Source organism: Kogia breviceps, chromosome 12, assembly GCF_026419965.1.
Source record: "Kogia breviceps isolate mKogBre1 chromosome 12, mKogBre1 haplotype 1, whole genome shotgun sequence".
Taxonomy (NCBI): Eukaryota; Metazoa; Chordata; class Mammalia; order Artiodactyla; family Physeteridae; genus Kogia; species Kogia breviceps.
This window is the reverse complement of record NC_081321.1, coordinates 23,286,613-23,309,756: the sequence shown is the minus strand read 5'-3', so window position 1 is coordinate 23,309,756 and position 23,144 is coordinate 23,286,613. Positions and strand designations below refer to the sequence as shown.

The 23,144-nt window shown below is 39.1% G+C and overlaps 1 protein-coding gene across 1 annotated transcript in view; it reads left to right on the top strand.

The window, feature by feature from the left end:
• The first annotated feature begins 2,001 nt into the window (after positions 1–2,001).
• Positions 2,002–23,144, top strand: part of OVCH1 (ovochymase 1) — a 67,037-nt gene continuing 45,894 nt past the window's right edge. Inside the window, 14 exon segments of the mRNA XM_059081585.2 lie at positions 2,002–2,034; positions 2,883–3,001; positions 3,281–3,378; positions 4,150–4,322; positions 7,884–8,035; positions 9,540–9,726; positions 12,002–12,089; positions 18,252–18,385; positions 19,594–19,734; positions 19,845–19,900; positions 19,903–19,977; positions 20,710–20,753; positions 20,755–20,801; positions 21,857–21,985. Of these exon segments, the coding sequence (XP_058937568.2) occupies positions 2,004–2,034; positions 2,883–3,001; positions 3,281–3,378; positions 4,150–4,322; positions 7,884–8,035; positions 9,540–9,726; positions 12,002–12,089; positions 18,252–18,385; positions 19,594–19,734; positions 19,845–19,900; positions 19,903–19,977; positions 20,710–20,753; positions 20,755–20,801; positions 21,857–21,985 (1,474 nt within the window). The 5' untranslated portion in view covers positions 2,002–2,003.

The window sequence follows — 23,144 nt, the reverse complement described above, 5'->3', positions numbered from 1 at the left end:
TCCTAATTTTACAACTGTGCTTAGAGCTGGGGCCTCCATCAAGAGTCTTGGAAGGCCTCCGATAGCAGATCATTATTTTGCTGCCCTAATGAAGATATATGTTCAAATTCAAGGCAGATTTCCCAATCCAATTTGGGATAGTCCAGCCCAATCTGCTTGACATCCTTTCCTTTTCTGAAGTTTTTTGGGTTTTTTTGTTTTTAAATAAGAGAACCCTTCCATTTGGACCCTTCAAGGTCACCACAAACCCAACATACTTAAACCATCATCTTACTAGCAAATTTAAATCTAAAACAAATGACCTGGCTTTTGCTATGTATGCAATTCGTATTGAATGGCTCTTTTCCTACTTAATGGAAAGGCATTATTTTGTCAAGCCAGAAAGGGATCAATCTTCTGTATAGAAGGACAAGAACTCACTTGAGGCTGTGAGTTTGAACTCTGGAAACAAAGGGAGCTGTGATGTAACAGGAAATGAAACAGTGCCCAACCCCATGGAGACTCCCAGGTGTGAAACAAACCACTGCAAAGCTATGTGTGTACCATGTTCACAAGACTGCAAGGGGACAGGGTCTGTAAGCTTCATGAGGTTAGCCATGAACTTGAACATCGTGGGCCCAACGTGCACAGCACATGTTCATTTTTTCTTTCCTTCTATTTTATTTTGTAACAGCTTTGTAGTGGCTTTAATCTGACCCTCTCTTGCTAAGAAGAAAGAGAGGAGTTTGGGTCCATTTGGAGGGTCTGAGCTTTTATTGGAGAGTAGTGGGCCCCTGGGGCCACAGATGGTTATGGTAATAATCGTGAGGTCACTACAGTGAGAGCGGAACTCGGAGATGAGAGCGGTGAGGGCCACGGGTCAGACAGCCACTACCTGGAGAGTTCTTTTACAGCACTCAGGTGTAGCAGTGTATTTTCAGAAAAGAGCTGCTTCCCTTCCCAAGTCCCCTCCTGGTGTCCCCTAGACACCCAAGCTTGAAACCCAGGAGTCATCTACTCAAACTGCCAACCAAGTTGTGACTATTTTAAACAAATACTTAAAATGGTGCTACTCTCAAGAACAATTCAGTCCAACAGAACTATCTGTTGATGATGGCAGTGTTCCGTATCTGTGCTGTCCAATATGGTAGCCACTAGGCACAGGTGGCTATCGAGCACTAGAAATGTAGCTAGTGCGACTGAGGAACAAAATTTTTTCTTTTCGTTAATATTAATTTTAATCACCATACATGGCTAATGTCCACTCTATTGGACAGTGCAACTTCAGAGCTTTTCAGTGTTGTAAGACTTGGGACATAGAAATCACAGAAACCCCTTTTAGCTTCATAAGACAAGAAGGCTTGAGATGGCGTGTTTCAAGTTTGGGTACCAATCACGTTCTTTAAGCTTTTTGCCAGAAGGTTCCCAATTCACCTTCTGCCCCCCTCTGACTGTCAGCTGCCTCCTTGGACCTGCATTCCCTCCACCTCAACGGTCTCTGTCTCCCTGTCCTTCTGTCTACCACCTGCCTGTCTCCCTAATTTGTTTACCCTCCTACCTCAAGGAGCTTTTATTTCTATTCTATACAAAAGTGAGATAACTGGGGCTGGGGGACTGGTGTCTAGGTTAGTTAATATATATACAATGTTCACTTAGCCTTGCCCTCATTTTTTGATAAATTATAAATCAATTACAAATTCTGGCTTGATTCCTCTCCCAATCTCAAGCTAACTCGTTACAAATTACTTATTAGAAAATAATTATTGAACACCTGGGCGGCCCGAGAGCGGCCAAGGCTCGGCCGGTCCTGAGGAGGGAAAGCTGTGCGCCCGGCTGCGCGGCAGGTGCGGCCCCTTGGCGCCGCGGGAGGGAGTGAAGAGCGCGGGCGCTTCCGGGAGCGCGAGTCCTGCGGCCGGAGCGCGTCTCCTCGCGGGGTTTGCCGCCGGCGTCTGACGAAGACCGACGGGGCCCCGCGCGCGGGCGCCATGCGGACGCCGCCTGGCGCTGCTTCGCTGCTGCTCTTGATGCTCGCGGTCCGCCCCTGGCGGAGCAGAGGTGAGCCGGGTCCTGGGCGCCGAGGCTGCGGGCGGCTCAGCTCCAGCAAGGGGACTTCATTCCTCCCCAGGCCAGAAGGGAGACCAGACAGGTGTGCCCAAGAAGGGCCTGGGCCAGATTTTCTTCTGCAATCCTTTGGATTCTGGAGTTCAAGGTTTTAGGCACATCTGCTAATCATGCTTGTGCTAAGGATTCTCCTCCAAGGAAAGATAACCAAGTAGAAGTAACTTAAAACCTAATAGGGCCTCCCTGATGGCGCAGTGGTTGAGAGTCCGCCTGCCGATGCAGGGGACGCGGGTTCGTGCCCCGGTCCGGGAGGATCCCACGTGCCGCGGAGCGGCTGGGCCCGTGAGCCATGGCCGCTGCGCCTGTGCTCCGCAACGGGAGAGGCCACAACAGTGAGAGGCCCGCGTACCACAAAACAACAACAACAACAAAAAAAACCTAATAGTTCTGTTCCGGAGCATTATATGTTCTCCACTGTCTTTCATTCCACCTAAATTATGTGATGCTCACCCTCCCAGAGAAAACGCCGAATCCATCACCAGAGAGAGAGAGAGGCCCTCATGCAGTGCCCAGGGCTTTTTCCTTAAGGTGGCTCAGGCTGTAAAGGGCAGGGGGGCGGGTGCTGAGGCAAGTTCTAGTTAACGAGTGGTATAGTGTCAGGGGTATCTTGAGAAAAGAAAGGGGATAGCCTGCAGCTGAGTGACACCAGGACATCTGAGCCAGGCCAGGAAAATCCGAACGTGGAAATCAGGATAAAGTGAACGCTTACATAAGGTGCCGTTTGTGTGGTGTGTGTGTGTGTGTGTGTGTGTGTGAGATCACACATATGCTCTCCCACACAGGACTGGACTGCGGAATTCGTACAGTTGATTTGAAAAGTACGGAAACTACCTTGGAATCGGGGTTCTTCTCTAGAATTAGTAGCTGGGGAAATTCAACAGTTGGTGGACACCCGTGGCAGGTGGGTATAACAAAGACATTGATTTCTTAATGAGAAAACGGTGAATTATTTCCTTTGTTTCAAATACCACAACTTCAGGTTAACATGTAATTATTCTCTGGACATCACTTGACCTCACTGTCAAAGAGGTTACTTCATAGGAAATCTCTTCCTAACCAATTTATATCAGTGGCTTAATGTGATATCATATTAGAAGAGTTGATTTCAAATGTTTCCGAAGGAGGTGACATCTGTGTGGAGATGTATGTTAGTTGTGGTCATAACTTTTTTCTTGGGCAGGTCTCCCTGGAATTAGGTAGGCACCACTTCTGTGGAGGAAGCTTGATTCAAGATGATCTGGTGGTTACAGCAGCACACTGCCTGGCTAGCATCGATGAGTAAGTTGTGGATTTCCATTACTTATCAAACCTTGATCCATGGCAATAGGGCTGGGAGATTCGACACCCTAAATACCATACAAAGTTCAATCTTAGTCCCTTTCTTAATTTTTCCCTCTGGTCCACCTACCCACTGACCTTCCTGATTCCCAGAAACTTGTGTCTATCCCAAGATTTCCTGTGCTTCCTACTCTACTAATCAGAGACCCCCAAAATCCCAGACATCATCTATGATCTGTGGAGTTAGTGGGGGGGTAGGGGTGACGGTTACTTATTTTAATAAAGTATTAACATCAAATGTTAAACAGATGCACTAATGTTCTAATAATCTGAGTTTCAGTAATTAGGAGGGGAAAATACTGTGGAAATAACAGATACTTGACTAGATTAAAAGAGGGTACTAGTAAAAGGAAAAAAAGGACAGTTCTAGGAACAACCTTTCTATCTTGCTTAAAATGGTAGAGCATATATAGACTGGTTTATGTACAAAAGAAGACACAAATATTTTATGCAGAAAGACAGTTGACGCTAAGGGAAAGGGTTCACAGAATGTGAACACTCTGTGATTGAAAACCATGACTTTTTATAGATACCTATAATTTACAGGGAATTATAACAATTGATAATAATCACTAATAAAGATACATCTTCTTTTAAGACTTAGTAATGCTTAAAGGTACATTAATCATTTCCATTTAATTACATGAAACCAACACTGTCTTTTCTGGGGGAGACAACTAGACTTACTGAAAGATTTTTATTTGGTTTTAGGAAGCAAATTAAGCATCTGACTGTGACTGCTGGGGAGTATAACCTCTTTCAGAAGGATAAGGAGGAACAGAAAATTCCTGTCTCAGAAATTATTATCCATCCTAAATACAACAGACTTGGATATATGAGTTTTGATATTGCACTGCTATATCTAAAACACAAAGCCAACTTTGGTAAGTAGGGAGTGTTGGAGTACAAAAAAATATAATGGAGAAAACTGTGTTTATTAGTTCTTTGCCATTTAACTTCAATTCCTGTGTATATATCTAGAAATATTTGAATAGCTAAGTTTCGTTCCTTAAAAAATAATTTTGTTTAATCTATAACGTATAAAAAACACTGTACCAGCCACGAATTATGTATGCTTAACTTAATCAACATTTTAAGTACTCCAGTATCTTGGCTGGGCAATATTCTAGGCCATCTACCTGTACTCAGCTCTAGCCAAGGAGTGTGGGACATTTGAAAATGTCCTCAGAGACTTCTTTCTGTCACTGTTACGTACTAGATATCTGATGTACTAGATATCTGACACTCTGTCAGCACAAATAATCTAAACATTCTGGTTAAAATATTAAAAATCTACTTTTTTTAAAATACAAGAAAGGTAAGTGTTCAGTGACCAAAAACAATGAAAGAGAACAGATCCAGAGAAGTTAGCCAGGCACTGAAGTAAGTGACTGCCCTTGAGGCATCTAAATGATCTTTAAGAACCTAGAGGCTGGGGCTTCCCTGGTGGCGCAGTGGTTGAGAATCCGCCTGCCGATGCAGGGGACACGGGTTCGTGCCCCGGTCCGGGAAGATCCCACATGCCTCGGAGCGGCTGGGCCCGTGAGCCATGGCCACTGAGCCTGTGCGTCCGGAGCCTGTGCTCCGCAACGGGAGCGGCCACAGCGGTGAGAGGCCCGCGTACCGCAGAAAAAAAAAAAAAAAAAAAGAAAAGAATAAAGAACCTAGAGGCTTAACTGGCCATGCAAGGAGCCTGCATGGGAGTAGGATGGGGGATGGGAAAGTCTGATTGGAGCTTCCCATGGATGTAACCTGGGACTTCCTGAAAGCTGATGCTTTGAAAGATAGGGAAAAACGGAAAATATACCACATAAAGTGAAGGGATAAGGAAATTTACATACTTGAATCTTGGCCCTGAATGGAGGGCTCTCAGAACAATCTGTAGCCTGAGCCAGGCTTCGTTCAGGTTTGATGCTGGCATTCACATTACCTGTCACCAAAAACTCCAAGCCAAGACTTTAGAGTTGTTCCAGGTGAATAATTGGGTTTCTGGCAGAAGCAAAGGTAGTAAATTCTCTTTGAAGAGATGAACCTTAAATCTCAGCTTGAATGTATTCTCATAAAGTTTTAATGAATGAGAGCACACAATTAAAAGCATGCAGAGAAAGTTGCCACCAAAGAGAGTCCAAAATAACAGCAACCAGAATCAGGCCTTCCAAGATTGCAGGCATTAAAATGAGGTACATAATATAAAGTATGTTTTACTTAAGTTTAAGTTAAAGTCTATCAAAAATGACTGAAGAACAAGAAACTATTAACTGAAGAGAAAGACTTGGAAAAGAGTCAATAAAAAAGAGATGAAAATATAATTGGAATTAGTAACGCAATAGTAGGATTAGATAGCAGATTAGATCAAATATAGAGAAGTAGAAGATGGGAAATAATTATCCAAAGAGACAAAAAAGTGGGACAGAGACGATAGACTGGAAGAGCATGGTAAACAATCAGTTTGAGCTTTAGAAGGCATACAGATAATGGGAGAGAGAGGCTATAGTTTAGGAGAAAGTGAGTGAGGGTTAGTCATAGCTGATGAGACACTAACCTTCAGACTTAAGAAGCCCAGTAATTTCAAAGTATAATATTAAAAATAATTTTATATCTAGATATGTTGTGCTGAAATTATAGCATCCTAAAACCCCAGCGTGGATCCCAAAAAATCTAGAGAATACTATATTCCAACAGAGAAGTGACCATTAGATTTACGACTAATTTTTTTTTTTTTTTTTTTTTTTTTTTTTTTTCCCGGTATGCGGGCCTCTCACTGTTGTGGCCTCTCCCATTGCGGAGCACAGGCTCCGGACGCGCAGGCTCAGCGGCCATGGCTCACGGGCCCAGCCGCTCCGTGGCATGTGAGATCTTCCCGGACCGGGGCACGAACCCGTGTCCCCTGCATCGGCAGGCGGACTCTCCACCACCGTGCCACTAGGGAAGCCCTAACCTCTTTTTTGTTTATTTTTTTTTTTTTAACTAAACTTTCTTTTGTTTAATCTGCTCCAGCCATCCTGACCTCCCCACTCTTCCTCAGACGTATGTGGCATGATTCCGCTGCAGGGACTTTCCATTTTGTTTTCTTCTTCTTCAAATGCTTTCCACCCAGATGACTGCCTGATTCCCTCCCTCAGCTTCTGCGCAGTGAGGCTTGACATGACTACCATTTTTTAAATTGCATCTCCCATGCTATCTTTCCTAATCTCCAGACTTCTCATCTTTCTCACCCTGTTCTGATTCTTCTGGAAAAATCTGAGCACATATTATCTAACAACTAAATTATTAGATTTACTGTTTGTAACTCCCCCCACCTCAAACACACACACACACACACACACACTTATTCACTCACCCTCCCACTCACACTTGTATCTAAGTTCTGCCAGGGAAGGATTTTTTTTTTCTGCTCATTCATTGAGGCCCAGAAGAGTGGTTGCCATATAATAGTGCTCAGTTACTCTTGAGTGAAAAACTATCCCTTAAGAACAAGGGCAAAACCTAAAATGTTGCTAGTTTGGGGAGGGTCATTGTGGTATGTGTAACGTGTTTTTCCTTATTCTACTTGCATTTTTCTAAATTTCTATAAATATGAAATAGTTCTTTTGAGAGAGAAAAACTTTTAAGATGTATGTCATTATTACATTTAGGAAGAAAGTGTCGAAACCGTGAAATCAACCAGATGTCAGTTTCCAGATATATTTAGCCATTACTTGTCTGTGATTCTTATGACTTTTTGTTACTGTTGTTTTTTCAGAAACTACTATTCAGCCAATCTCTATTCCCCACAGAGGTGATAAATTTGAAGAAGGGATTTTTTGCATGGCCAGTGGATGGGGTTAAGATTTCAGAGAGTAAGAGGCATCAAAAGAATGTAATATTCCTTCCAGGCCCCTTTACATACCCAGTGGAAGCAGGAATTTTGTTGGTCTTGAATAATACATTTATCCTGGGTTTTTTCCCCCCTTGAGTTCTGGCCTAATGAAGACTTCTGGTTGTCTTAACCATAAAAAATCTGTACTTAAGGCTCTACATAAAATTCCTCCTACTGCCATTTTGGTTAGGTGTGTCAGATGAAGGAACCAGAGGTGACTATAATAGATGAAGAATAATACAGTAAAGTAACAATAATTAAGCCTCCTTACCTTTAATATTGTGATTTTTTTTAAATGAAGAATTTTACAGAATATTGCCTTATTGACTACAGTTTTCCTCTTGAGAAAACATTTACGCATATATTCAGAGAAGCCACAATTGCCTATGTTACCTTAAAAATCTAAATTAAAAAAAAAATGTCCTTTATCACATAGTATAAGATTTTAGGAAATAATATCGCACAGCTTTAAAAAAATCCTTCTACATTTTGGTTAAACATGTACAAGTTTTAAACTTGTAAGCTTCTTATTGGTTTCTTTCAGTGAGGACAATTGTTGACTAACATACCAGTCCCTTCTCCACAGCAGTAGAATATTCAACTGTCCTGCAGGAAGTGGAACTTCCCATCATGGATGACAGAACATGTAAAACTATGCTCAAGGGTATGAACCTTCCTCCCCTGGGAAGGACCATGTTGTGTGCCAGTTTTCCTGATGGAGAAAAGGATGCCTGCCAGGTAGAAAGCATAAACCAGTCCAGTTATTCACCCACTATCACGTGGGTGTTAGTGGATTCTGTCTTTTTTTCCTCCTGAGCTGCTTTTGGGGGGTTACTTCTTCAAGATTCCCTTTTCCCTCATCTTTCCATCTGGCTTCTACTGAAAAAGGTTCCTTGAACAGGGCTGAGAGAATTCTTTTCTGTCCCATGTCCATTCTTACCCCTGTACCTCTTTTGCGGGGAGTGAAGAGGAGAGGCAGGGAAGGTGGTTTCAACATTTCCAACCTAATGGAAATCAAACAAGGTGACCACTTTGGCTAACTAATTAGGTCAGCTCTGAATTATTTTTCGTTCCACCTTTTGTTAAACATTGTAATTTTTCTTCAAGCTTTAGTGAAGAATGCAGTGTTTTGACCAAGGTTCCGTAGCTATAGTAACTATGGGGTAAAAGATGTTGTGAATGACAGTGACCTCCCAAGGCCAACATAACAGCTTCACAAAGAAGACCAATCCTGACAAGATAAGAAAGGAAAGGGAGGCCAATTGATGAAAGACATGCGTTTTCAGTTTTAGATGAAGAAGATTATTTACTTGGAAAGTGGTTTTGTTTGTTTGTTTGTTTTTTTAAGTGTAGGAGCAGGGATTCTTTATTCTTTGCCAGCAAGCAGCTTGAAACTGCCATGTGAAGGTCCCTAAAATTTTCTGTTGAAAAAATGTTTAGTTTTTCTTCTAGGGAGCAACAGAATAAGCACCAGGAAGAGTTTGTGATGAAGGAGATAGAAATTTACGGTTATTCCACTTTCTAAATTGGAACATAGGTAGACTTAAGTTGCTTTGTCCTGTCTCATCCTTTATAAGCAATCATTTTTTGGATAAAGCTCTCCAACAACTCTGTGCCTTTTGGTGGGGGGGAGTTAATCTGACACAAAATTGGCATGTTTTCAAAGCAACATATCATTATGAAGAATTATTAAAGAAAGGATCCTGAAGTTGTGGGTCCTTTATCCTCTAGTCTGAGAGCCAATGGATCCTTTCTATATAGCCCCTGGGACAAAATTAGGTTCCCAGGCATTCTGTTTTTAAAGCCTTGAGCTATTGCATGACCTTAGGGCCTCTATTCACTGGTGCTGTGGGCTTGGGATGTGACACAGTCTTTCTGAGCAATTTCAGATGACAAGCTATAGTGGAAGCATATATCTGTGAACTCCCCCTCCTCCTCCTATTTATTTTGAACTATATATGATTGTTCCCAAAAGACTGAGAGGAAGCGAGGAATTAAGTGTTAGATTGGCAAGATTGCATGAAGTGGGTGGAAGGAGGTTACATCTAAGCGAAAAGACAGTCCTTTGAAACTAATGATGAAGAAACAAAATGATAGACAAAAAATGTTGACGAATAATGACCTTTGGGCTTATATGCCTCTACTTCTTCTCTCTCTGAGGTGTGTGCTGATATTTTTGGACCTGATAAAATATCTTTAACTTGTGACTATTTTAAAATGTCCTCTTTCTGTATTATAAAAGGCGGACTCTGGAGGTCCACTTGTTTGTAGAAGAGATGATGGAAACTGGGTTCTTGCTGGGATAACTTCCTGGGGAGCTGGTTGTGCTAGAGGTTGGAATCGTTTCAGAAATAACCATAGAAGGGCATCACCTGGCATTTTTTCCAAGGTGTTTGAGTTAATGGATTTCATCACTCAGACCATGGCAGGTGGGCATCATTTCTATGCATTCCTCCTTCCTCATTTCATTGCAACTCAAAAAATGATCATGCTTCTTTCAAGGATAGTTACTCTATGTTGCAGATATAATCAGAAATAAGCTTTAAAATAAAGCAAGAATATGGCTGGTTTTCAGTTCCTAATACAATGTACATAAACTTATAACTCTGAATTAATGAACACTGATACCCGTCAATTTAATTTGAACATCAACTGGATCTTCACGTTTATGGTCATGTAGATTTTCATGAAATGTGGGCTTTTTTGTACTTATGAGATTTTAAAATAGTTTTGCGTATAGACTCATTAGAGGATTCTTTCTGCATTTAGCCAGTTGACATAATTTTTTCCTAAACTACTTAAGATCGTTAAAAATAAATCACCTGGCACAGGTTTGATCCCTATTTGGGGAACTAAGATCCCACATGCCCCAAGGCCAAAAAAAAAAAAAAAAAAAAAATCACCCTTTCTCCCATTCACCCTTGTTAATATTACTTGGCAAGAGTGGAAACATAAGGGAGGCTTTGGAAAGTTATTTTTGTTCTGTGGCACTAAAGTCTAGATTCGGAAAATAAATATTGGACTGCAGATGCCAAAACTGTCCTCAAGGAACCTCCCAACTACTGGGGGAGACAAAGAAGTAAATGGACAGTTGTGATAAAAGGTGAAGTTCACATAAACCCAGAGAGCTATAAGAACACTGAGGGGGGGTCTAGGGGGGTCAGTTCTGAGGGGCCAGAAGCTTTGCAATGAAAAGGGACAGCATCTGCTCAAGAAAATGGCACAAGGGACAGCCTTGCAGAATAAAGAGGCATAAGGAAGCACAGCTTACAGGAACAAGCGGTTTAGTGTAAGAACCAAATGTGTTAAAGGCCAGGACACTAGTGCCTCCTCAAACAAGAGCCCACTCTCAGCTCACTTTCATTTGGTCTTCAGAGTAAAAGTGTTCTGTTCATTGCCTTTACCGCAGGGGGAAAGTTTTCTCCTGGTAACAATTCTATTCAGTTTTCATCACCTAGAAGAGAAAGTTAAAAAGGTTAACAAGCGCTGAACAAAGGTTAATGGTAACAATATTTTGAAATGGCAGTGAAATCAGGCAATAACCATCAATTCCACAGTCAAATGAATATCAGAATGTGACAAGTAATTTATTTAAATAACACCTCCTTAATATCATCTTTCTAAGCTTCTCGTTCCCTAGTTGCCTGTTCTAGCTTCCAACAATTAAAATGTGACACAGGAGTCTGAAATGTCTGGGCGAATGCTGGAGACTTGCCATGTCATTGCTAAAATTTGTGTACTTTTACTTTAATATCATTATACAAAGGTATTTTATTATAACCCAGAAAATCCTAGTTAGAGATGGGAAAACACCATATTAGTTTCATACACTATAATTTGAGTGCTTCACTATGACTCATGATTTAAGAAAATTGGATAATTGTTAAATCTGAAGAACTCAGGTAAAGAATATTATGAATACTCTTCAGTCATAAAAAAGAATGAAATCTTGCCATTTGTGACAACGTGGATAGGACCTTGAGGGCATTATCCTGAATGAAATAAAGAAAGGGAAACACTGTGTGATCTCACCTATATGTGGAATTTAAAAAAAAAAAAAAAAAAAAAGCTGATAGATACAGAACACATTGGTGGTTGCCAGAGGTGGTGGGTGGGCAAAATGGGTGAAGGAAGTCAAAAGTTATAACTTCCAGTTATAAAATAAGTCCTGGAGATAAAAATGTACAGTATGATGACTATAGTTAATGATACTATGTTACATAGTTGAAAGTTGTTAAGAGAGTAGATCTTAAAAGTCCTCATCACAAGGAAAAAAATTTTTGTACCTATATATATGGTGATGGATGTTAACTGTCCTCACTGTGGTGGTCATTTCACAATACATATAAATAACAAATCATGTCATAAACCTGAAACTAATATAATGTTATATGTCAATTATACCTCAGTAAAAGTGGGAGAAAAAGTATTGTAAAGAATATCAGATGGTTAATTAATAAAATTATTATATATTTTTAAAATTATGATTTAGAAATTTTCCTAACAAAGTCTGCAAATACAAAGTATAGGTCATGGCACCTACAAACAAATGCATTTCCATAAACATGAATGATATAATATGAATGATAGATGCAATCATATGAATGATATAAATTATATAACTTCAAGCTGAGTCTGTACAATGTGTCTTGAAATGTCCATGGCTGAGCAAAGTAATCAGCTTTTTTTCCTATGTTTTGGAAGATAGTAGACCTCAGGGAACAGTATTATTTGGAGAAAATGGGAAGATTCGTTATCCCCATTCGAAAGAGAGCAACTCTTCTCATAATCGGTACGTAACCCTGGTAGGAATGATCCCTGGGTTTTCCCCCACATCATGCCATTTTAAGGGGCCGTGTTTTGGCAATTTTATCTGGTATCTCAATTACTTTATTTGATTAACATAAAACCCTAAATATTTTATCTGGTATTGGATGACAAATATTTGCTAATTGGTATTTCTGATACCTGTTAGTATGAATCATCAGCATTAAGACTGGAGCTTACGAGGGGAATTCCCTGGCAGTCCAGTGGTTAGGACTCCAGGCTTCCACTGCAGGGGGCACAGGTTCGATCCCTTGTTTAGGAGCTAAGATCCCACAAGCTGTGGGGCACAGCCAAAAAAAGCCAAAAGAAAAAAACAAACAAAAAATGACTGGAACTTAACCTGAATTGATGTATTCAAATATCTAACACTAACAGCAGCTGGTAATGAGATTGTTTTGGGAATCTAGTGGTTAATCCTGTCCCACTTATTTCTGTAATAATTGTAATACTTTGTTCAGTGTTTCCTAGAAGAGGGAAAATAGTTCATGATCTATAAGCTTCAGTATCTTAAAATATTTTTTTACCTACCTTGTCCTCTATATGGCTAAGAATATCTTTAAGCTTTAAAAATGAATTTTGCAAATATCTCACTTTCTTAAGTGTTCTACATTCATTTTAAAAATCTCATTGAGCATTGAAAGGTATTCAAAGGCAGATGAGAGTTCTATGAGTTTATAATCTGGTAGGAGGAGAAAGCTGGACAAAAATTACTATACTATAAAACAAGGTGAAATAAGCTTTATAATCCACACGACCAAGGTGTGTTGGTACTATTGACAATGGAGAGAATAATTCCTGTTACAGTGATTTGTGAGGTGTGTGTACTGTGGTTGGGAGGTGTAGAGATGCTTCAGTTAAGGGGATGGTATTGAAAGTAGAGAGTGAAGTATGGTTATGATTTTATTGCTCATGAAGTTTTTTGTAGCTCTAACATATAAGAGATTTCTACAGATCATGCCAGGCAGAGGGAATTGTGTATAAGAAATGTCAGGAGGTGAAGAATATCAGGACTGGTTGGACAGTGTGTTCCAGTGCAGCTGGAGAACAATGTTAATGTCAGTAGGAACTGGGGTAGCAGTGGACAATGAAGATAAAAAGGCCTTAATTGTAGAGGACCTTGAATTCCATGTGAAGAAGCTTAGACTTTATGCCATGGGCAATGGGCAATCAAAATGGTGGTGAGATTATAATTTACAAAATTAATGTAAAATAAATGTAAATATCCATTACAAGTATAGGACAGAAATGATGTGGCTTAATTGCAGTCCATATTTAAAAGGCTTATTAAGAGTCTAAGTTGACTTTCTGTGAGTCAACCTAGTAATAAGATAATACCAATAAAGCCTTCTCCATCTTTGCTTAAACTTTTAGAAGAATAGCATCCAGAGTCCTGTTCTCTTAGAGTCCTGGACTGGGGTATAGGCAGGAGGTCTCTAGATACAATCGTTAGAGAGGAACATTGATAGGCTGGAAATTACTTGAAGGACAATGACCAAGATAAAAAAAAATTCAAAACAGTGCCTTGGGAGATGTGGTGGAGGAAACTAGGAATATATTCATTCCAAAGAAGACTTGACAGGAGAAAGGAACTGTCTTGATTTATCTGAAAGGCTACCATAGAAGCAGAATTGGACCTCTGATTAACTGCTGAGCTGAGAACAAGAGCAGAGGGTAAATGTTAGAAGGAGGTAGATTTCAGTACGATGTAAAGTAGTTTCTAATTTGAGAGATTTCTGAGATTTAATGGCCTGCGCAGGAGATAATGAATTTCCTTTATAAGTGGATATTTGAGCAGAGGATGGATGGCTATGTGTGAGATTCTAGAAAGCATTTATCTATCGGATAAGAAATACACAGATGACAGACAATTTACCCTCAAAGACAGAGAACTTGTGATTCAATTTAGATGAAGTATTGAAGAGATCTCTGCAAGAAAGACTTTCAAGACAGAGGGTGTTAGTAGTATCAAACATTGCAAAAGTCAAAATGAGTTCAGATAAAATGCCATTGGATATGGTAATTCAAAAGTTAAGAACTGATTCAGTAGAATTGTAAGGTTAGAAGCTGTATTCACAATGCGTTAAGTGATTGTTGAAGACTTGGTATCTCTTCACCAAATAGGAAAAATTAATTGAGGCCCTAAGATGTGTCAGGCACTATTTTAGGTGCTAGTTATACAGCAGAGAATGAAACAGGCAGAAATGTTTTCCTTTGTAGGGCAAGTTGTAGGGTGGAAAGTGGGAATAATACAGATAATATTACATACAATAGAAGATGGTAAGTGCTCTACAGGAAAATAAAGCAAGAAGGAGGGGTAGAGAATGCTGGGCTGTGCAATAATTGGGGAAGATGTTCAGGAGGACTGCACTATGAAAATGATATTTGAACAAAGACTTGAATGAAATGAGTGAGCCCATCAAACGATCATCTTGGGAAGGGATATTCCTGGCAGAAAAAAAAAAAAAAATAGCACTTAGCTAGAGCTAAGTGAGAGAGGGCGAAAGTGGTCATGATTATGAGTGGCCAAACTTGTAGAACATAAGAAGGACTTTGGATTTTACTGTAAGATATGGAGCCACTGGAGGACTTTGAGCAGAGGAGGAACATGATCTGACACATTTTAAAAGATCTCTTTGGCTGTTGTGTTGAAAAGAGACCATAGAACAGGCAAGAGCAGGAACTGAAAGACCAGCTCCTGCAGCAATCCCGGTAAGGATGAAGATAGCTTCGACCAGGTTTGTAACAGTCGAGGTGGTGAGAAGTGGTAGAGCCACAGGATTTGCTAACAAGTTGAAAATTTGGGTTTCAAGAGAGAAAGACTTAAGATTGTGTTGAAGGTTTTTGACCTACAGGAAGGAAGGAGCTGCTATTGTTTGAGATGAGGAAGACAGTTGAGCAGTGAAGATAAGGAGGAAGATGGGACAGTAGCTTTGGGTAATAGGGCACTAGGATTAACAGCAATGGGGATTTTGCTTTTTGAAGGGTAGGGCTAACTGTTCTTATGGGCAGAAGAGAGAGTAAGAGTGATTAGTCAAGAGAAATACATATATATATGAAGGAAGTTTCATGAGAACACAACAAATAAAGATTTAGCTTTGGAAAGAAGGAAGATTATTCCTTTCCTGGGAAAGTAACAGAAAATGTCAGGGTAATCTGTGGGAAATTTGAAGGAATTTGCACTAGATGCTGTCTTAGTAATTGTAAGCTTTGAACTGCTTCATGTTTAGAGAATGAAGTTAAGATTAAATAGTTAAGATATTAAATAGCTTGTAGGGACTAAAGTAAGAAGTCAACTAAAGAGAATAAGACTTTCAGCTACATTTCAACTCAATATTAGCATGAATTTGTACCCTATTTCAACACATCGAAAACAGACTGGTTGTTCATTGTTATTTTATTTACCACCAATAAAGGAAACAAAATACCCAAGGTTAGGAGATCTCCATATAAAAGTGGGACACCTATACCTTCAGTGTAAAGCTATACAAGGCATAAGCCCACTCATGTGGAAAGTTACATGCCTCAACCTTGGCAATGGAGGTAGGGAGGGGTACAAATCTTCCTGAGAATTCGAATCATAAGCTAATATTCATTCAAGTCTGTAGTCTAAAATTTTCACCACTAGTGTAGTCTAAAACACCTCAAGCAGAAAAATTAAGTAGTATGCAGTCAATAGTACCCCCAGGTGACTGGCCAAAACTATTACAAATCCTCTCTTGAAACACTCTTTTAATCCATCGATCGTAAGACTAACATTGTGAGATCCTTCTAACCGAACTTTAAGACTCCATTGTAAGATCCTTCTGATTTTAGAATGTTCAAATGTAAAAAGTCATGTCTTAGAAATGTAATAAGGCATGGAGCCAATTTACCTACTTAGTGACTCCAGCATGCTAAGCAAACTTGAATGATGGAAGAAGGGTCTTTTAAATTCCAAATGGAGTTAATTAGCCAATGGTGAGGGAGAAAGAGATAATGTGAAATTGAAGCAGGGAGTTATAGTCTCTCCAAGCCTGTCTTTATTCTGGTAGGTGGTAGCTAGACTCTCAGAAATGGCAGTTTCATGGCATTCAGATGGTCTCCTTCCATGGAAGATATTACATCTTTTAGAGCCTAGAACAGTGCCTGGCATATAATAAATGGTCAATAGATATTTGAATGAATAAATCAATGATTAATTCTGGTACCCCTCTCTCACTCAGCTTGACTAGACCTCAGAATCCTTTTAATGCAGCAATCACTAACAATAAATCAAAGTTGGCCTGTGACTTGAAATCTATTTTCCATCTTTGAGTTAGAGATTTTTGAATTAGAAAGTAATATGATGAAAACAAGAGAAAGCAGTGGCCTTTGAAGTCATGAAGCCTAAACTGTATTTCCCATTATATGTGAGATGTGATGACTCTTTCAATATCAATGCCAGTTTTTCTATTTGGAGAAGGGGGAGTAATTTCTCTCCTGCCTAACTCAGTGGGGGGTAATGAATCCCAAGAAAGAAGATGGATATGGTGTGCTTTTCCAACTAAAGTGCTTAGAAAAGTGGGCATCGTCATATTTTAGGCAGCTTATTACTTTTTATTTTATTTATTTTATTTTTGTGTGTGTGCGGTAACGCAGGCCTCTCACTGTCGTGGCCTCTCCCGTTGCAGAGCCCTGGCTCCGAACGCGCAGGCTCAGCGGCCATGGCTCACGGGCCCAGCCGCTCCGCGGCACGTGGGATCTTCCCGGACCGGGGCACGAACCCGTGTCCCCTGCATCGGCAGGCGGACTCTCAACCACTCTGCCACCAGGGAAGCCCAGCTTATCGCTTTTTAAATCAAAGTGATTAAAAAGTGATTTTAATAATATTTTAGGTAGTCTATTTTTACATCTAGTTCAGGATGATGAGCTTGAATAGAAAAAGAGTAAAGCAAGGAGTTTCTGGTTAAGGAGAAGATGTTTGGTGAGAATTACAGTGTTTAGTTTTGGAAACTGGGCATAAAAGGGTTGGATAACTCCTATAGTCCTGAGAAGTTATTACTTGGAGGGCGATGGGACTAAGGTTGTTGATAAAGACTATGGAGTTTTAGAAGGAAGCTCGTTCTGACATGTTAGGTTCCAGATAAGATTGCTTTGCACTCACTCACAAACATAGAAAACGAACTATGCTTACCAAAGGAGGGAGAGGGGTGAGGAGGGATAAGTTAGGAATTTGTGATTAGCAGATACACACTACTATATATAAAATAGATAAACAACAAGAACCTACTGTAAAGCATGGGGAACTATATTCAATATCTTGGAATGACCTTTAATGGAAAAGAATCTGAAAAAAAATATATATATATGTATGTATGTATAACTGAATTACTTTGCTGTACACCTGAAACATTGTAAATCAACTATACTTCAAAAAAAATAAAAACTAAATAAGTGAACAATGAAAATCATGACAGAGGGTCACTTGTCAATTAAAAAAAAAAACTGCTTTGCAGTCACATAAATGTGAGCCATAGAAGACCCTGAGGATGTCTGGCCCATTGGGATTTCTTTTCTTGAGTAAATAGTATGAATTCATGTAGAAAAATAAAGGTAAATGATTGTGTATTAAATTACGTAAACTACTTTCAAAATGTTTAAACGTTTTTGTAAAACATATTTGTAAAAGGTCGCAGCTTACCTTACTGGAAGTTGGATAACATCGCAGCTGCAGGGATTATGACTTAGGCTGACCTAGGAGGATGTGGCTGCTTTGGGTTAAAATATGTTGCATGGTCAATCCATAATTCATAATCCATAATTCAACTTCTGGGTGAATATTATGAATTTTCAATTAGACTGATAAATTAGAGAGATGAATCTTCGGTTTCTTAAATTCGTAGATCAAAATTCTTGCATTTTATAACAATGAAATTTAAAGGGTGGTTTCTGACCATTCTCTAATTAATACTGCTCCATTTGTTGGAGAAATGCCAGCAATTTGAGCATAAACAAATTATTCTCGTGTAAAGAATTTCCTTTCCCTTTTACCTTCTAATATCCTGTAAAATTTTAGTATTGAGTTATGAGCTAAACCTCAGATATTAGATCTTATTTGTCACACTTGACTCTGCCATTTATTATACTTTCTTCACTTTCTCCTCTGTAGCTTATGTATCTGGAAAATAATGGTACCAGAAAATAAAATTATCCTAATAAAATTTACAAGCTTATACATAGAAAATCAAGTTGAATGTGACCATGATTATGTATCTTTACAATCAAGCAGTGGAGTGCTTATTAGTGAGTATGCTACATTTATTTTCATTTGTCATTTTAGAGTATCCAAACAAACAAAGAGGGGCTAAAGGATCTGAAAGTAGATTTCTGCACACAGGGAAGTTATTTCATCTTGCAAACTGTGCCCTTCTTGAAGGGGCCAAGAGTGTGTGTGGTAAGAGTTGAAGCAAAGACCAGCATATTTCCTGAGGTTTATCGATTCCTTTCTCAAGTTTAATAGCAGTATTGAATGAAATTGATCTCACAATTGTTAGAAACTTCCTTTCAAGGCCATGTCAGTTTTTTCCTTCTTACCACAAAAGCGGGTGCATGTTTGCCAAATCTGGTACAGACAGAAAGCATATGGAAGAAAATGTAAACCATTCATAACCTTACCACCTAGAGGTAAATGCTGCTAACATTTTGATGTATATGTATCTATACATATCAACTGTACACACTGAACTCTACATTGTTTTATAATGTTCTTTTTTCTCATGACAATAGATCATTTCGTGTCATTTAATTTCTTTTATTGAATACCTCTTATAAGCTATATAAGCATAACTGATATATTTACTTTAATTGAAATATTATGTGTTAAGCGTGATAAAAGGTCTCTGGAGCTGGCATAGACCTCGGTCTCTAGGTCTCCATATGGGCAATGATTAGGACAAATATCTCTTCAGAAGTATTTGACAGAATGCTATAATCAAGGTATTGTGCTAAGGGTTATAATATTTATTGACTAAATGATTTCACGCTTCAGGCTTTTTTACCCAGTAATCATTCTTTAAACCAATCATTAAACCAGATATCATACCAAGTACTGGATGTATACAGAGTAAAAGCAGTCTCTGCTCTACTGAGCTTGCAGTTTGGTGAGGTAAATAAAGGTGTACCACAAAGTAGGAAATGGCGTAGAATAGGATAGGTGCTGTGGGGTTCAGAAAAACTCATTTCCATTGGTTGTCAGGGAATGTCTATGGAGAGCTGGACTTTGAGTTAGACCCTGAAGGATGAGTAGAATTTGGACATGTGAGATTGGGTATGAGGAAGTAAATGGAGTATAAATTATTGAAGCAAAGTGTAGAATGAATTAAAGGGACCACTGTGTACTTTGGTGTATTTAGAACAGAGAGTTTCCTGGAAGGTAGTATCAGAAAAACACGTGTCTAACTTTGTTTCCATCATTTTTCAGTAATCGTATCTCAATTTCTTTTGCTTTTAAGGTAAGGTCTGTGGAAATATATTGCCCTCACCATTGCTGACAGAGACCAGTGATGCCACAGTTACCTTTGTTTCTGATACAGACAACAGTGGCAACAGCTTTGAGCTTACCTTTACTGCTATACTGAAGAACTCAGAAGCAGGTAGGTATTAAATCAGGCATGCAATTCGCTGCTGTCTTTCTGTGATATGAGGGTGAGGGAGAGGGAATGCCTTTGGCTAGTCACCGAGGATTTCCCCAACACGTCCGTAGGTTCAGGATGTGGGAGTGGGGCTGTGCCGATGGTGAAAAGGATGATGCACTCTGCCGGCTGTATCCTCACCTGTATCCCAGGAATGTAGGGTGTCGCTGGTTGATTCATGCTCCAGAGAAACACATTATAAAGGCAAGCAACTAAGGAGGCCTTTACTTCATCAAGAAATTAGCTGTGTGTGTTTAGCAGAACTTGCTTCATCAGGACTGTTAAATTGTCATATGATTAAGATCTTCTATTTGCTTTTTTTTTAAACTCTAAAAGGGGATCTTTGTATGTAGTTTAAAATGTTTTAGCAGTTTAAAAGAGACTAAAACAAAAAGTATGTCTCCTCATCTAACTCCCATCCTACTTTCTGGGATCAAATACTGATAAATTTCTGGAACATCCATAGAGAGAGATTCTGAGCATTTACAAACATGTATATATTCATATTGCTTGGCAGTGCTTTCTCTACTTAAAAATATCTCAAGGATCTTTCTAGATAAGCCCAGAGGGCTTCTTTATAGCAACTGCATTAAATTATATTGTGTGATGTCCCTTAATTTCTTACACCAGTTCCCTATTAACAGACTTCTAGTGAGTTGCCAGTCTTTGCCCATGCCAGCGATGCTGGTATGTTCCTGTGTCACTGTTTTTGGACAATGTGGATGTATAGAATTCCCAGAAGTGGACTCACTGGGTCAAAGGGTTTGTGTCTTTAAATCTGGTAGTAATTGCCCTCCAAAGAGGCTGCAGTTGTTTACCCTTCTACCAATGGAACATGAGGGTATGACTGAGAGCCCTTTAATGTATAGAGGGAAACTTTAAAAGTTTATGTCTTCTCTTTGACCACTTCTCTGGTTATGTTTATAATTTATACAGTTGACATTTGAAGACCTTAGTATTGAATTTAACCAAAACTGTTACTCATGCTGTTGTGATTTATGGTGATCCTGAAGAGGAACATGGGTTGGGTGGTAACATTCTGTCCTTTAAATTTAATCTGAAAAGTATGAGACAAACCAGAGTAGTTGGAGCATTGGCTGGCTTCCTTGGATACCATGAGGTAGAGTGGGGATATGAATTTCTTATACTGGAAACTCATGATGCCATAAAACTTTAGCTTTAAAATCTATCACTTCAACTGATTTACCAGTAAAGTTTTTAATAGAAACATGCAAAATTTGAAGAATGTTTCAGAATATTTGGAAGGTGAAAAGGAGGTCCCAGGGAAAAAAGAAAATGTTAACACTGAGTAAATTTTTGGCAGCGATTTAAGGTAAAATTTTAAACTCTTTTTTCTGTATTAATCCCTTCAATTGCTGATATATTCATTTTTATGTCCAAGAAAAGTAACCAAAAAAAGATTATTCAAAGCTATAATTTCTACGTGAGCCCTAAAAGTTAATTTTTGAACTAAATCTTCAAATATACTTCCAGCTTTGACCTACCAATTTACTGCATATGAAAAATTATCCCTTCTGGCCATGTTGCCACATCCTTAACACCTACTATGTGTCCCTCAGCTAGGTGTGGGTTGGATACCAGGAATATAGATAACTTTGGAATGTTTATTTGGATAGTCAGGGCAGGTGAAGGGAGCCCAGTTTCCTGATGCAGCAGATCGGGACCCATATAGAGTGAGGTTTAGGTGAAGCAGATTTCAGATGTGTTACCTATCACATAAAGTGTAGCCACGCTCTGTTTGGAAGGAGGAATACCAAGTTTGGGATTTTCTTTAATTCACCTCTTCTCATTGTCTATAAATTAACAGTCAACTGAGGTTTCTATGCATACTAAAAGTCAGATATTCTTACCCTATCTATAGAGTTTTTCCTGCGAGATAAAATTATAGTACATTGTTATCTTGAAACTAGTGGTTGATTCCCAAATGAAATGGATTGGTACAAAGCAAAGTTGGAGAAAACAAAACTTTTTGGAAGAAAATTAATTGGATGATGTTTTACCTCTGTTTTCTGATTTTTAATTTTTTGTAACTATAAAGCAAAGTTGCCTAAAACTTTTACAGCTAAGCTTTGTGAAATCTTGAACCCTACTCGGGTATTCAGTCCTGGTAATATGATGATGATTCATTTAAAAAGTGATGGTGAAAAGAATTTCCAACACTTCAAGGCTAAATTCAGCTCTTTACCCTCAGGTGAGTATAAACACTTGTATGATTGTGATATTTTGCTTATGAAAATGGTTTCAGGGAAGATAATTTAACCATTTTTACCTAAATTTAGGGTGCTTGAATCACCTAGGTAGCAAAATCAAAATGCAGATTACTGGGCCCACCCCCAAAGATTTTGATTCTGTAGATGTGGAGTGGGGCCCTGGAACCTGTGCTTTAAGAAGTACTTCAGATGATGCCAAGAAACTATGTCCACTAGATGATCAAAAAAGATTTATGAAAATATTATATGAAAAGTAGATAATTCAGATTTGAGAGTGTAACTCAGAAATGAGATTGGCTGTGTTTTGGGATATTTGAGGGCTTTGAAGGATTAGTATGATTCTAGTCATTCTAGAAAATAAAGTAGCCTTTACTCAGACAAAAGGAATATCATATGCAAAGACTGTAATGTGAAAGAGAATGGATGTTGTACAAAAAGCTACAAATACCTCAACATTGTTGGAGTTTTAGAGGGAATGATAAAAAAGGCGAGAGTTAGATCATGATGGACACAGGACATTAAATGTTAAGTACCACAGTGACAGCTTATCTAGTTATCATTTATTGATTACTCACCCCATACCAGGTATGGACTAAGCATTTCACATGTATTATTACATTTATTCCTCAGTACAAACCTAAGAGGTTTGTATACGGTTCCCCTTTTCACAGATGAGGGAACAGAGGCTTAGGAGTTCAATAAATTTCCCCAAGGTGCATAGCTGGCAGGAGGTGGAGCCAGAATTCAAACCTTAGTGGTAATGTAGAAGATGGCATTAGAGGTTAAGGGTGAACTCACTCACAAGGAGAGTAGTGAGGAAATCATGGTAAGAATTTATTCTTACCATGATTAGTTATATTGTGGGGAAGGAGATATATGAAGAAGAAAAATTCCAGCATGATTTCCAGGATTCTAGCTTGAGTGGCTGCATGGATGGTTGAGTCATTCAATGATACAGAGAAACATAACAAGACCATCTTGACTGTTAAAATCAATTGATTCCATTTGAGATATGTGGATTTTTATGAGCTTGTGGGATATTCAGATGGAGGTATCCAGCAGTCCTAGAATTAGTCCTAGATCTAGCATTCCTAGATCCAGAATTCAGGAAGGAGATTTAGATTGAAGACGGACATTTGG